A 13,366-nucleotide genomic window follows, 5' to 3' on the forward strand; every position below is an offset into this window, starting at 1 on the left:
GGCCGCCGCAGCATCCCCGTCGCCGCCGTTTGCGGGGGTCCTCATCGCGGCGGCGGACCCGTCACCCCCAAAGAGATCCGTCTGACCGGCACTGAAAAGGTCTCCGGCTGCTACCGTCCCCGTCTGCGCTGCTTGCACCGATTCACCGCCAACAACACCGCCAGCGTTCTGATCGAAGAGCCCGAAGGCGCCTGCGTTCGTCGCCTGCTGCCCGCCAGTGGTACCGAGGGACGGGAAATCGGACATGAAGGGATTAGGTACGGACGCGACTGTTCCTGGGGCGCCAGCTTGCGCAGAAAGTGATCAAGGTGCATAAGTTAGCTTCCTCCTCTTTTGCGTCCGGAAGAAGTAATAATGTAAAATGTTTTGCAATTGTTATACCGTCACCGGTTAATACGTTAATTAAAGAGAAAAAAAAGAAATATTCAAATACAATGTTAACGCAATGTAGCTCGGTTGCATTCTTTTATAATGTCGCGCATCAACGTTGCACTTGAAGAATGTATCGAATAATCAGCGCTTATTAATAGCCACAATATGAAAGGAAAAAATAAAAAAATAAAGTAAATTATCATTGGCAGTGTTCAAGAGAATGTTTATTTTGCAATGATTTGAAGTTTTCATCGCTAAGATAGGACTATTCCTTTGAATCTAAAAATACAATCAAATTAGCACGAAGACAACTTCCAATAGTTGCAAAATAAACATTCTGCTAAACACGGCCACTATTATTATTGTGTATGGCAACAAAATTGCTTTTGTAGCTATAAACGCTGTTTATAAACGCTGTTTATAAACGCTGTTTATAAACGCTGTTTATAAACGCTGTTTATAAACGCTGCTTCATCCGGTACATCTTTGCCCATAGCGTTAAACAGCAAGTGTGATTGCTCAGGCGTACTAAGTATCTAAAAAATGTATAAGATGTATGATGCAAAAGTATCATAAAAATGGCCGCAAAAGTTCTACGAGAGAAAGAAGAAGAGAAATGTATAAAGACTGACAGAGAAAAAGAAAACGCGAAAGTAAACGGAATTCTTCAATTGTGTGAATGTGCGCTCATATAATATAATTCCGTCTTATGTCTACTTCGCTAGTGAAGCACTTACTGGATTGTTGATCTTGGTTTCCGAATACGGAGGAAAAACTATTATCTGTAACAAAGTTATTATTTGCTGGTGGCGCAGTTGGCGCGAAACCTAAAAGAAAAAAAAAATGGAAAAATGAAAGAAAATGAATTAAAATAAAAGGGAGAAAAATATCATAAACAAGCGCGGTGACGAGAGAAGCAGCGATGATCACTGAGACTATATCGATTTTTAGATGCTCGTGCTCACCAGTACCGTTGGTCATCCACATGTTGTTCTGCATCTGAGCGGCAGGTTGCGTCGTTCCTGTAGCTGGTTGCGCTCCGAACATGTTCGCGAACGGATTGCCCGCCAATTGCAGTAGATCATCCGATGCCTTTTGGGATGACTGTTGTTACAACAATTAATTAGCTCGCTTCAAATGGAATCACAACTCTTACACAGGTCTGTTCTTTTCGGTTGAACTTCTTGTATTATTCGTCTTTCATTCTTTTCTCTTCATTGTAGAAAAAAAAAGAGAAAAGATGAACAATGCAAAAAATTCAATTGAAAAGAACCACTTGTCAAATGAAAGATATAGACGTACCTGGCTCTCGGCTGTTGCACCGAACAAGTCCACAATCGGTTGATTAGCATTATTGGTCGGCGAACTGAGGAAGGGATTCGTGCTAGTACTTGACGGCGATTGTACTTTTGCCTGCAACATATACATTAGAAATTAATATAATGTTTATATGCAGAGAATCGCAATGGAAGAAGAAATTGAAATGAAACAAACGAATATTGAAATATCTGAAACTTAAATAGAAAATTAATAGAATATAGCATCGCAATCTGAAATTCCTCCATCTGTCAAAGCTTCGTTTTTCATCTTAATTTATAATTAGTAATACTTTGCAAATTAATACCTTGTATTGATTCATGGCGGCTTCCTCTTCCGCGAGAGCTTGCTGTCGCAACGCCTCGTCGATATGGCCGTTCCCAGTTTGCTCGAGCCGCGCATTGCTGGCTGCTGTTCCGAACGCGTTACTGGTGGAAGACAGGGCGGACACTCCCGACTTTACATTGGTTCTATTGCTGCTTTTGGGCGATGATAGGATGTTGTGGTGTTGATGGATGGAGAAAAGAGGATGGACAAGAAGAATACGGAAGGTCCGTTTCAGCGAGTTCGTAAAATGTGGCGAGAGAGAGAAAGGAGCGTAAAGGAAAATTGATAATTGAAAACAAAGGAGAAGAGACAAACAAAAAAACAAAAAACAAACGGTGTAGTACGTATAGATGTAACAATGCGTAAAAATGCATAGTGTGCATTACCACTCGCACGCTCGCATGCATCCTTTCTCTTTTTCGCGCGCACATACACACTCTTTTTCTCTCTTCTTTCTCACACGCTCTCGCTCTTTTTTTACATTTCTTTTTTTTTTTACTAAATTTCCTAATATACATATATGCATTTACAGGTGTTCTACATTTTGTAGTGAAACATGGCGTCAAGCTTGTGTATACTCAAACAAATTGTATTAAGTCTGCGGCACACGATGCTTGTTTTCTTGCTGGATTCCTAGTTGGATTAGAATCTTGCCATTGTATTGGCTGCGGTACTGACAGTATCAGCATCGTAGTCAATACAGTGGCAAGAATTTATTCTAGCTAGTAACAAGAAAACAAGCATCATGTGCCGCCGGCTTTACACAGTACACATTGATTTAGAGACTGTTCATTTTTCAATTGCATACTATAAGTATGGTGAATTTACTACGATAATAAGCGATTTGTACAGATAAATATATGTGCATTGAAACGTTATTATTTTTTAACACTGATTGTGTACTTCAATGAGTTAAATATTTATTACAATAAATGCCATTTCATATCCAACAAATTTTACTATTATAGCCACATCAATTAACATTATTCGTTATTAATTTTTAGGCAATAAAATTAAATCGTCAATATTATTAATTTCAATTGACGATTTATTATAGCATGCTTGGTATCCACTATAATCAATAGACTATAGGGAAACACGTCAATTATCTAAATACATTATCGTAAATTCATGCAGTATACAAGAGCGATAGATTGAATAGCGCAATAATTATATTTACAGAGTTTCAGTGAGAAACACACACACATATACATAAAAATTGAATACCAAATTTAGGAGCATAGCATGGATACCTAAAATAGGTCAGGATACAAACGTAAATTGAATATTCTATAACTAAATATTAAATATCAGAGAAAATTATAACCTTGTATTCAGGGGATACCATCTCGACAAATTTTACAAGTTGGATAACTATTCAAAAAGAGAATATATCCAAAGATAGTGCTTAAGATTACTATCTTCCAAAACCTTGTGTTATTTGTTTAAGAAAAATAAAAGTGACGGTATTTTTATGAATATAAAATGATCAATGATCAACTTATCGTATTCGAAATAAAGGAACGCAATCCTTTGTCATAATTGTTACATGTGCATGTGCGATAAACGTAATATTTAAATACTCATAGCTTAAGAAGCTTGTAAAGATGTGTAGAAGAACGTGTCTTTGATTATCGGGTATGAAAGAACAATGAGACGAAAACGATGGACTTTTTGGGAAGTATATAGAGAGGGAGATTAAGTATATCGATTTCAATAGCATTCAACATAGGAAATTTAAAATTATCCCTACATCGATTGTTATATGAGATTTAAATGAGTCGAATAAATGGAAAAAGTCGGCATACCTTGCTGACTGCGTTGGCGTGTTCGCAGCGGAGCCCTTCTTTCCTTCCAAGGAAGCGAGATGTTGTTCTAAGGCATCCAATAAACTACTCGGTGCCTAAAAAAAAATCGATTTTTCCATTATTTACAGAACATTATTAAAGTTTTCCAGTTAAGTGCAAAGTAAAATTTAGCTGTGCATATTTAGTCTAGAAGAGATTTCTCTCCGCTAAAATACATGCATTTATTTAGGAGAATTTGTCACCTTCATCTACTCTTTTTAATGCGCGCGTATTAAAAAACATAATAAAAAAACTACAGTGTAATTGGCTCACAAAATCTCCCAAAATAAATATCGCCCAATTACTTATGCTGCTCTAGACTATACCACACTAACTCTACCTCATTAAATAATATAATCAGAGATGTTATTACCTGTCAGTAATGTAAGAGGAAGAAACAAATGAAAATATTATCATACTTTATCTGTTAAATATTAGTTTTTTCGCTCACTCATTGTTAACAGTTCCTCAAACCGATAATTAAATATAGACAATTGAACAAACTTTTATTCTAAACAGTATAGCGAGATAGCGAGATAATAAACAGTACTTTAAGCAAACATACCTTTGTCAGATCTGGTATGTCTCCTTTATCGATACCAACATTCTGTAAAAGAAAGAAACATGTTCAGTGACTATCTTCAATATCATTGATTGCTTTCACATACAGATCGTAACTTACTTCCGCAACTTTCAGAAATTCCCCGACCCTGTCCATGCGTATAAGGAACTTCTTGTAAAGATCTAAAGCATCCCGACATTGTTTCTTGTTCATGTCGAAATATTTCTCTGGAAGGTTACCGTAATCGTCCGATTAATTGATCCATTCTCTTTGAATATGTACTTCTTGTGCGATAAAAAAAAGAGACTATTAAATAGCGTTACCTAACAAATTAATGATGCCATCATTATAGCAGGCGAATAATCGGATAAGATCTCGAAAGAGGAGCATGAAGGCCATGTTTATGACGCCATTCGTAAGGTCGTTAGCCGTGCAATCAAATTCCAGCAGTGCGTCAAGTTGCGACTGCAGTACCGGCAAAGTTTTCAGAAGTTTCTCGGAAATGTCAATTACGCAACGAAGGTTAATTCTCTCATTAAATACAGCGAGATAAAATTTTGAGGTCTAGAAAAAAATGTTCTCAACACGTACCCTCTTTTCACTTTGCAAAAGTCGAACGCTACCGTCCTGTAGGAGAGAGCTTTCTCGTTGAGATATTTGGCGTAGCGCCTGATGAAGGGCGACATGTCATATCCTGATCCACAGAACAGAACGACAATTACTCATTTGTATTCAAAATAAATACCATAGACACAACAAAAGCACTAATAGGCATCGCCACGCAACAATGCGTAAAAGTGAAATTAGAAAGTCGGCAGTGCGCCGGTGCGATTGCATTAATTTCATAAAGTTACACAAGCGTGCAGCGCCGATTGGAAACTGTAATTTTGTCAAACATCTTGTAAGCCTAATCATATATTTATAGTATTTGGTTGTAATTATCAATACACATCAATTGGTACATATGTACATAAATTAACAATTAGGTTCACAAAGTGTACATTAATTTCTTTTATTCTCGCGAAGTTAGAAATGAACACATATATAGAACTACGAAGCATGGTTAATGAGTACCATTAATAGTAAAACGAGAAGGACGTTTGTGATTATATAGAACTCACCCACGCGTATTCCTGCTTCATGCCCAAAGAGATAGAAAGTTAGTCCAGGTTAGTAAATCGTACACATAGATGCCATAGATATATGGAAAAGAGAAAGATTTGCATTTCCCATATGGATAATAGCTACACAATGCGAGAAAATCAGTAGCACGGAAACTTTTTAAAAGATTTATAATTGGAACAGAGGAGTATCGTTTTGTATCGTTTAAACAATAATTGCTATCGATTGATGTAACATTCAATTAACATTACGCTTAACGATCTCCAATTAGTGAATAAAATTAGGTCTCCTGTAAACAAGTTCTCGACGTAGAATCGAGGTGTCCGCGATCGGCTATTCAAATTACGGCGTGTTGCAATTTTCCGTGCGACGCGTGCATATCAAATCAGCTCGCTCGATTATCGACATTCGAGTCTTCTGATGACTGAATGTCGTCTACAATTTTTTTAGGCGGGAGTGCGGAAAGCCGTGCACAACGATGTTGCGATGAGTTCATATCGCAATGGTTTTGTTAATATGCAAAATGAATGTTAATCTTCTTAAATTAATCACATTTTCAAATTTGGTTTAAAAGATTAGTTTTTTTAAATCCGACACCTTATTTTCATTACAGAATTTAAAGAATAATTATCCTTTGTAAAAAAAATATTTAAAATTTTTAAGAAGGTGTTTATATTTATTTGTAACTTTATCTCGTTTTAAAATGATAATTCTTCTTTTATAAGTTAAATTTACGAGATGCCAACAAATGACATAACATTGTTCATTCTACACTGAGAAAAATGTTTGATATTGTCACTATAATTGTATGATAAAATAATGATGAATGAGAAATTCGTTTTTATAGTCATTACTGTTATATTACGTTCAGTAGAAAAAACAACTTTGCAACTGTTGTGAGATTCTTTAATATAAATAGTTCTTGCCTTCAAAATTCTTCACTAAATATAACCAATTATATTAAAGAATCTTACAACAGCAGTTGCAAAGCTACTTTTTCTGCTAAGCGCGTCATTGTTAGTAATAATAATTATGTTTATAGTTCTACCATAAAGGCACCAAAAATGACTGTAAATTATAGTTAAATTATGATAATTACAACATTTTTTCTCTTAGTGCAAATTTCATAAAGGCTAATGCTTGGTATCGTTGGCGTCCGTCAATTCTGGAACATATTATGGTATCCCGAGGAGAACGCAAAGCCTCGCTAATACGATCATTTACAAAATAATCACCTTGTACGCCGCTCTTGTCGAGGAAATTGTTGAGTTGAAACGTGCTGTTGCTGGACGCGAGATACTGCGTGAACCTCTGTAAATAAAAAAGTCATTTCAGAAGGATATACGGAATGTCTCGCAGATCAGACCAGCGCCCGAAAGGTAATTACCTCGTTGCCATAGCACATCATGTGATGCACGGTGATCAGGGCCTTAAAGACTACCGTCCAGTTTGTATTCTGTGAGCGTTCTATCAGAAGATTAGCGAGCTGCGGTATGGAGACATTCGGTTCATTGGTGCAATGAATTAAATCTGAAACAAAAGAGAAAGAGTTTACTTTTGGCGAGTCCACGTCCATCTTAAAAATATTTTTTCCGGAGATAAGGATGCGATTTCCATGTGTGTGATTTCAACTTTGAGAGGAAACGACATGCAGATACAATGCAAAACTTCGCGTCCAGTACAAGCCACAATGAGAGGCACTGACCTCCACCTTATAAGATTACAACGTAATTTACATATGTATGATTCACAGCCATCACTGGCGACAACGCTATCGTATTGTGAGAATCTCTCGTAAACGCGTCATTTCCCCTTACCTCGGATTTCAAGTCACGATTACGGTAAACACTTCTCTCTCACGTATCTCTTTTCTATCACTGTTAAATTCATAATACATTCATTATACCCAATTTGAAATTATGAATTTACGTTTATAAATATGTTTCTACTGAAAGTTGAATAATTTTTTTTAGGTTGCCACTGCTCCTATTCAATATGTCGTCAACTTAATTAAAACAATGAAGTTAAACAATTAACTAATAAAATATATTAATCCAAATTTAGTTTGTTATTTTTAGTAAGTACATACGTTAATATAAACGTTGTTTACTTTGAAATTAAGCAATTCAACCAGAGAAATTAATTAATTTACATTTTGATACACATGGAATAACAAAATGTTATTTAATTCAAGGAATTGGGTTAGCTTTGCTCCTTTGATATTTAACAATGTATACATGTCCGTTAGTACAATATGCAATTATATACATGAAAGTGCGAGGTAAAAGCGAATTAATCTTGAATCGTGAGTACAACAAAACAACAGCTGCCTAGCATAACACATTAAGTGTAATTAAGTCATTAATTAGAATCATCGACCGCCTTTTATCTCGACTCGATTTGAATTCTGAGCGTAAGGCGAACAAAAAGGTATCATGGCAAGTAAAAGACTCAGTGCAGACGGATGTAACTATGGTGAAGTGGACCAACTGATTCAGTGACTCGAAAATGAAAGAAAGAAAATATGCGGCGGAATAATTTTAATTGTTCTAGCAATTTTAATTGTGTTTAAATATGTTCCAGTAATTATTCAATATTTTAGTTAAAAAATTGATGTAGATATAGCATTTGTTGTGAATTATCTTTTGTTTCAAGAATCCTTTAAATTTATATATAATGTTGATAATTAATAAGAAACAATATAAGTAAAAGAATTTCAGATTAATGAAAGAAATATTAGCATCTATTTTAATACTTTTAGCTGTATATATGACGATATAATTTTATAATTTTTAAATAAAAGTTTTCTCATTTACATTACTTATTTTTTAATAACGTGCCTATTTCCTATTGGAATAATTTTTAATTCAAATTCTAAATCGCTGTCAAACTTTTTGTATTATTTTCACAAATATAATATTAAAAAATCGATAATTTTTTCATAATTTTTTCATTTCGTTAAAAAATACATGTAGTACGTTCTTAATTTATAATCGCAAAATATCCAGGTAAACCATTTTTTTTTTTAAAGATGGAAAGTCCAGCTGCAGTTTTCAGATGATTCAGACATTTAAAGATGATTCAAAAGACTCGTATGATTCAGTATTCGCATAATTATCATCGTCATTTTTCATACTTCGTATTTTATCAATACGTATTTTATCAAACATATGCGTAGCATACCAAGCGATTTAATAATCACGATTCATGATCTTTATTTTTAATTACGATTGTAGCTTATTGCCGCAGCAATTAATCTCAAAAGCAAATAACACGCTTGATAAGCGTGGAAGAATTACAATAATTAACAGAAGAATTTAATATCTTTAATTCATAATATAATTTCATTGAATTGTCATGCACAGGCGTGACCCAGCATGATAAACCACGATAACCCACAGAAAACTTAAAAATAAAAAATCAAAGAAAAACACTATATTTTGATCGCGCACATTCAAATTGAATAATGTAAATTCCCTTTTAATTTATTTACAACATGTAAAATGAGAAAGAGATATTCCACCTTATTAATTATACAATTCTACTTTAAAATACGGATTGTATTTACGACACATAAAATGAGATATTTTATCTTATTAATTATACAATTCTATCCTAAAATATGTGTCGTCTAAGAACAGGTGAAAATTCGATATTTGGAACTTCGTCATGCCTGTACCTAAAAATGGGAATATCCGATGCTATCGATCACCGTGGCACAACGGTGACTCTGACCTGCATGTACCGAACTCGAGGCTCGCCGAAACGTGTCGCGAACCTAGCAGATGAAGCTAACGTGACGATAAAGTCAATCGCCACACGATGACGACGACGACGAAGTGAACGACGGCAATCTATGCAACAATCGCGATTGATTAACGAAAGTAGCGATCCACATCAGAAGGACGGCGATACCGTATAACAAAGTTAACAATCATGTTACCATGCGGTTTCAAACGTGACAATATTCGGTGTCATTATTGACACGGTGATTCATATTATTCGTCGGTTACGAATTTGATACACGGTTGCTATAGGCGTATATTAAGATGCAAAACATATCGTTTTCTTTCAAACATCGCTTGATCAAGCAGAAATTTTCAGATAAATTAGAAACATATGTATTTAATATACGTGACTTTTAAAAATTTCCTGCCAACATATAATTTTACGACAATTTTTCAATTTATACGGAAAGAATGCTGAACCATCTGAAAATTTAATTAGATACAGATCTGAAAATAATTTTGTTAAACTATCAAAATATTACATAGGAATTTCAAGCATGATAAACAAAAAGTTTTAACATTCTAGATGTTGCAAAAAGTTTTAACATTCTAGCAACAGTTTGAATGTCCTGCATAATTATTTTGATAGCCCAATAAAATTATTTTCAGATCTGTGTGTGTGTGTGTATCTAGCTAAATTTTTTAAATACTTCAACAAAATCTTTCCGCAGTATAAGTTAATAAAATTCTTGTTATAATCAACTTAAAAATAAATTTTAAATACTAGAATACATATTAAATTGGAACAAAAATTTGTAACGTTACTTCATTTGTAATGTATCTGTATCTGTTCTTAAAAAAAAATTTGGCAATTACATCATTCGATAGAGTAACGTTTCAGCTTTAGAATCCTTGCGATACAATGATTTTTAACAAAATTACGAGCAATCAAAGTCAAAATGCTCCTTTTATTTAATTCACGATAACTCGATAACAACAAATCTTAGAAACATTTTTAAAAACTTTGTAGGAAAAACTGTAGGCTTTTACGTTAGAAAGTTGAAAATTTCCACAAGTTATTTTTGAGCACGCGACCACAAAATGAGAAGAAAATTTCCCATTTTGTCCAGTTCTAATTTCCTCTCTCTATATGTAAAAATAATCAAATTCATAGAAACTCAAGAGGTGGCTTCTCGAAAGTAGAGATTTTAAGCTTTAAAACTCTCTTTTTTAATTTAAACTTCGTTCATTTTTAATGAAATTACAACTGCTGAAATTTTGAAGTTCATAGCGCTACAAATTTTTATTCCAAACCCATTATGTTCAATACCTGTATACTAAATCTGTATCTATAAAGATTCTTTATCTGAGTAATTCAATACGAATTCTTATCAACCTGCGATAGTCTGTATTGAAACTAAAATCATGTCCGTTCACAATTGTACGATATCGTAACTCATATCGCGCTTGTTCATAATTTGCTGAGCATCTTGACTACGCACTGGAGAGGCCACGTTTATTTGACCGATGGCGAAAAAGACGGGGAGTTAAGCAATGCTTCGTCGCGGATAGTTTCCCACGCCTTTAATGTATCTCTCGCCCGACCGACCGATGATCCCGCAATATCGAAGTCACGACGAGAGGGCTTGAAATGAAAGTGCAACGCGAGAGCGAGCGTACGAAGGGGCACCGAATAAACGCGAATGAAGCAGTGAATCAGCACCAAGTATTGAAGCCCAGCTATTCTACGAACTGCAATATTTCCATGTATGATTATCGCGCGCGATAAATCTATTCGACGTTATCGCGAGATGCTTCTCTAATTGGCGCGAAAAGCGATCTTGCAAACAAAAATGTATAATTATTTATACGTGATAATTATCCGCCCATTAATTTAAGGTTCCAGAGATAGGAGAAAAACGAGAAATTAAAATTTACAATTATTCTTTCAATAATTCTTCAAATTATTTTATTTTCTTCTACACTGTGTGTAAATTCATGATGTCGAATTATATAAAATTTGAGTTATTTTTAACTATTTCTATGCAGTTCATCACTGTTCCTCAATATGTCGTTAACTTAAGTAAACCAATGGTATTAAATAATTTAAGAGAATTAACTGAAGAAAAAGTATTAAATTTTACTCAAAATTAGTTTATTATTTGCTAAATGCACACGTCAATATATAAACGTTGTTTATATTAAAGATAATTACAGAAATGAATTGATTTACATTTCGACACATGAAAGTTGAAAATAACAAAATGTTATTTAACTCAAGGGATTGGGTGGGCACTGCTCCTTTGATATCTAAAAATATAATAGACCGCTTAATATGGAAAACAAGAGTAATAAAAAATAAATGAGCGTATAATTAAATACAAAAGGTAAATAAAGATGAAGAAAGTAAGGTTCGTGCAATTTGGGAATTTAACAACTCATTTCAACTGTAAACAAAAAACCGCGCAAGTTCAAGCAGTTAATGAAGACATTTTACAAGGCATTACTGTGTTAAACGAAAATTACAGTCCGTATCAAACGCAAAAGGTGCATGAGCGATCGCAATGAATAAACGTGATCTCTCTCGAGCAGCATGTTGTTCGACCTTGCGAGGCTTCCCATTCTAATTATAATCTCCCAAACACGGACGGATTTAGCGGCGTCCGCATCATTGTTGAGTGTCAAAATGCAGACACGTTCATTCAAAAACATCCGATTCATGAAAAACGGGATGCATACCGATTTTTATGGCTTCGATGCGCGCATAAAATTAAACTCATTATGTCAAATTATATCCTGTTTGAGTTAATTTTATTAAGTAGATTAAGTAGATATTTCATCGACACTAGAACCGCGAGTTTAAATTAACCCAATCGCGATTCGAGGTAAATCCAGTTTTTTACGAGGGAAATCTGTCACCATAAAAGTCAAATTACTTATTATATTTAATGAAATTATAATTAATGATGATTATTTATGAAAAGTCACAGAAATCTAAAGCTCCACGTGCAAATTAACTCGAAAATAAAAACCGTCAGATGCGTCAAAAATAACAGCCGCAGTTTTAGTGTTAGGTAAATAATACATTTGCTCTCTCTTTAGTTAAATTAACGACATATTGAGTAGGTCACCACTGCTTTCTATAGGTCACCACTGCTCCTATTCAATATGTCGTTAATTCAGTTAAAACAAATGTATTATCTAACTAAAGCATATGTAATTTAATTCAAGAAGTACTAAATCTGACTCAAATTTAATTTATTATTTAAGTGCATACCGCGAGGAGCATATGTTAATATGGAGTTTGTTTGCTTTGAAACTAACCACAAAAATAGATTGATTTACATTTTGATATACGTTGGAAGTTAAAAATAACAAAATGTTATTTAACTCAAGGATCGAGTTACCATTGCTCCTTTGATACCTAACAGTGTAATATGCGAAACAGATGCGGATCAGCGTCGAATAAAAAAATGCAATCCTGTCAAACAGGAAAACAATTATCCTTTATACAACGTGTATTAAGCCATAATAACTGATAATAAATAGATGAATATATATAGAAAGAACGATTTTACTGAGATATCTAAAAATTTAGCTACATATAAATCGGAAAATAATTTTATTGAACTGTCAAAATAATTATGTGGACATTCAAGCATAATGAGCAATGTTGCAAAAAGTTTCTACAAATATTCTAAAAATCAGCTTTGAGCGTCCTACATAATTATTTTGATAAACATAATTATTTCCACAAATCTATATTTAGCTAAATCTTTAAATACTTTAGTAAAACCTTTCTGTGTATAAATTTAATAATTCTGTGTACAGAATATTAAATATTAATGTTATCAATCCACTGAGATAATAGCTCAAATGATATTAATATCAACTCTCAGTTATTACATTTTTTATCTTTATATACCTATTTAAAAAAAATATTATCGTTAATATTATGATAAACGGGAGGTATTAACGTTAAATATTTGAAATTTACCAGTCGCGGACAAAATATGTTTAACTGATACAACGAGTACACGTTTGTCCAGAGATATAGCTGATAATATGTAGAGAAAGAGAGAGAGAGAGAG

At 33.8% G+C, this 13,366-nt stretch overlaps 1 protein-coding gene across 1 annotated transcript in view; it reads right to left on the minus strand.

Annotated features, from left to right (window-relative positions):
• The window catches only part of lap (phosphatidylinositol-binding clathrin assembly protein lap), a 40,766-nt gene that overhangs the window by 5,637 nt on the left and 21,763 nt on the right, over positions 1–13,366 (minus strand). Inside the window, exons 2-13 of the mRNA XM_018448627.1 lie at positions 6,935–7,077; positions 6,783–6,858; positions 5,547–5,561; positions 5,013–5,119; positions 4,749–4,956; positions 4,546–4,652; positions 4,429–4,470; positions 3,825–3,919; positions 1,997–2,117; positions 1,675–1,785; positions 1,338–1,476; positions 1,110–1,199 (exon numbers count right to left, since the gene is read on the minus strand). Of these exons, the coding sequence (XP_018304129.1) occupies positions 1,110–1,199; positions 1,338–1,476; positions 1,675–1,785; positions 1,997–2,117; positions 3,825–3,919; positions 4,429–4,470; positions 4,546–4,652; positions 4,749–4,956; positions 5,013–5,119; positions 5,547–5,561; positions 6,783–6,858; positions 6,935–7,077 (1,254 nt within the window). The remainder of the gene's footprint in view (positions 1–1,109; positions 1,200–1,337; positions 1,477–1,674; positions 1,786–1,996; positions 2,118–3,824; positions 3,920–4,428; positions 4,471–4,545; positions 4,653–4,748; positions 4,957–5,012; positions 5,120–5,546; positions 5,562–6,782; positions 6,859–6,934; positions 7,078–13,366) is intronic.

Source organism: Mycetomoellerius zeteki, unplaced genomic scaffold (assembly GCF_001594055.1).
Source record: "Mycetomoellerius zeteki isolate Tzet28-1 unplaced genomic scaffold, Tzet1.0 scaffold223, whole genome shotgun sequence".
Taxonomy (NCBI): Eukaryota; Metazoa; Arthropoda; class Insecta; order Hymenoptera; family Formicidae; genus Mycetomoellerius; species Mycetomoellerius zeteki.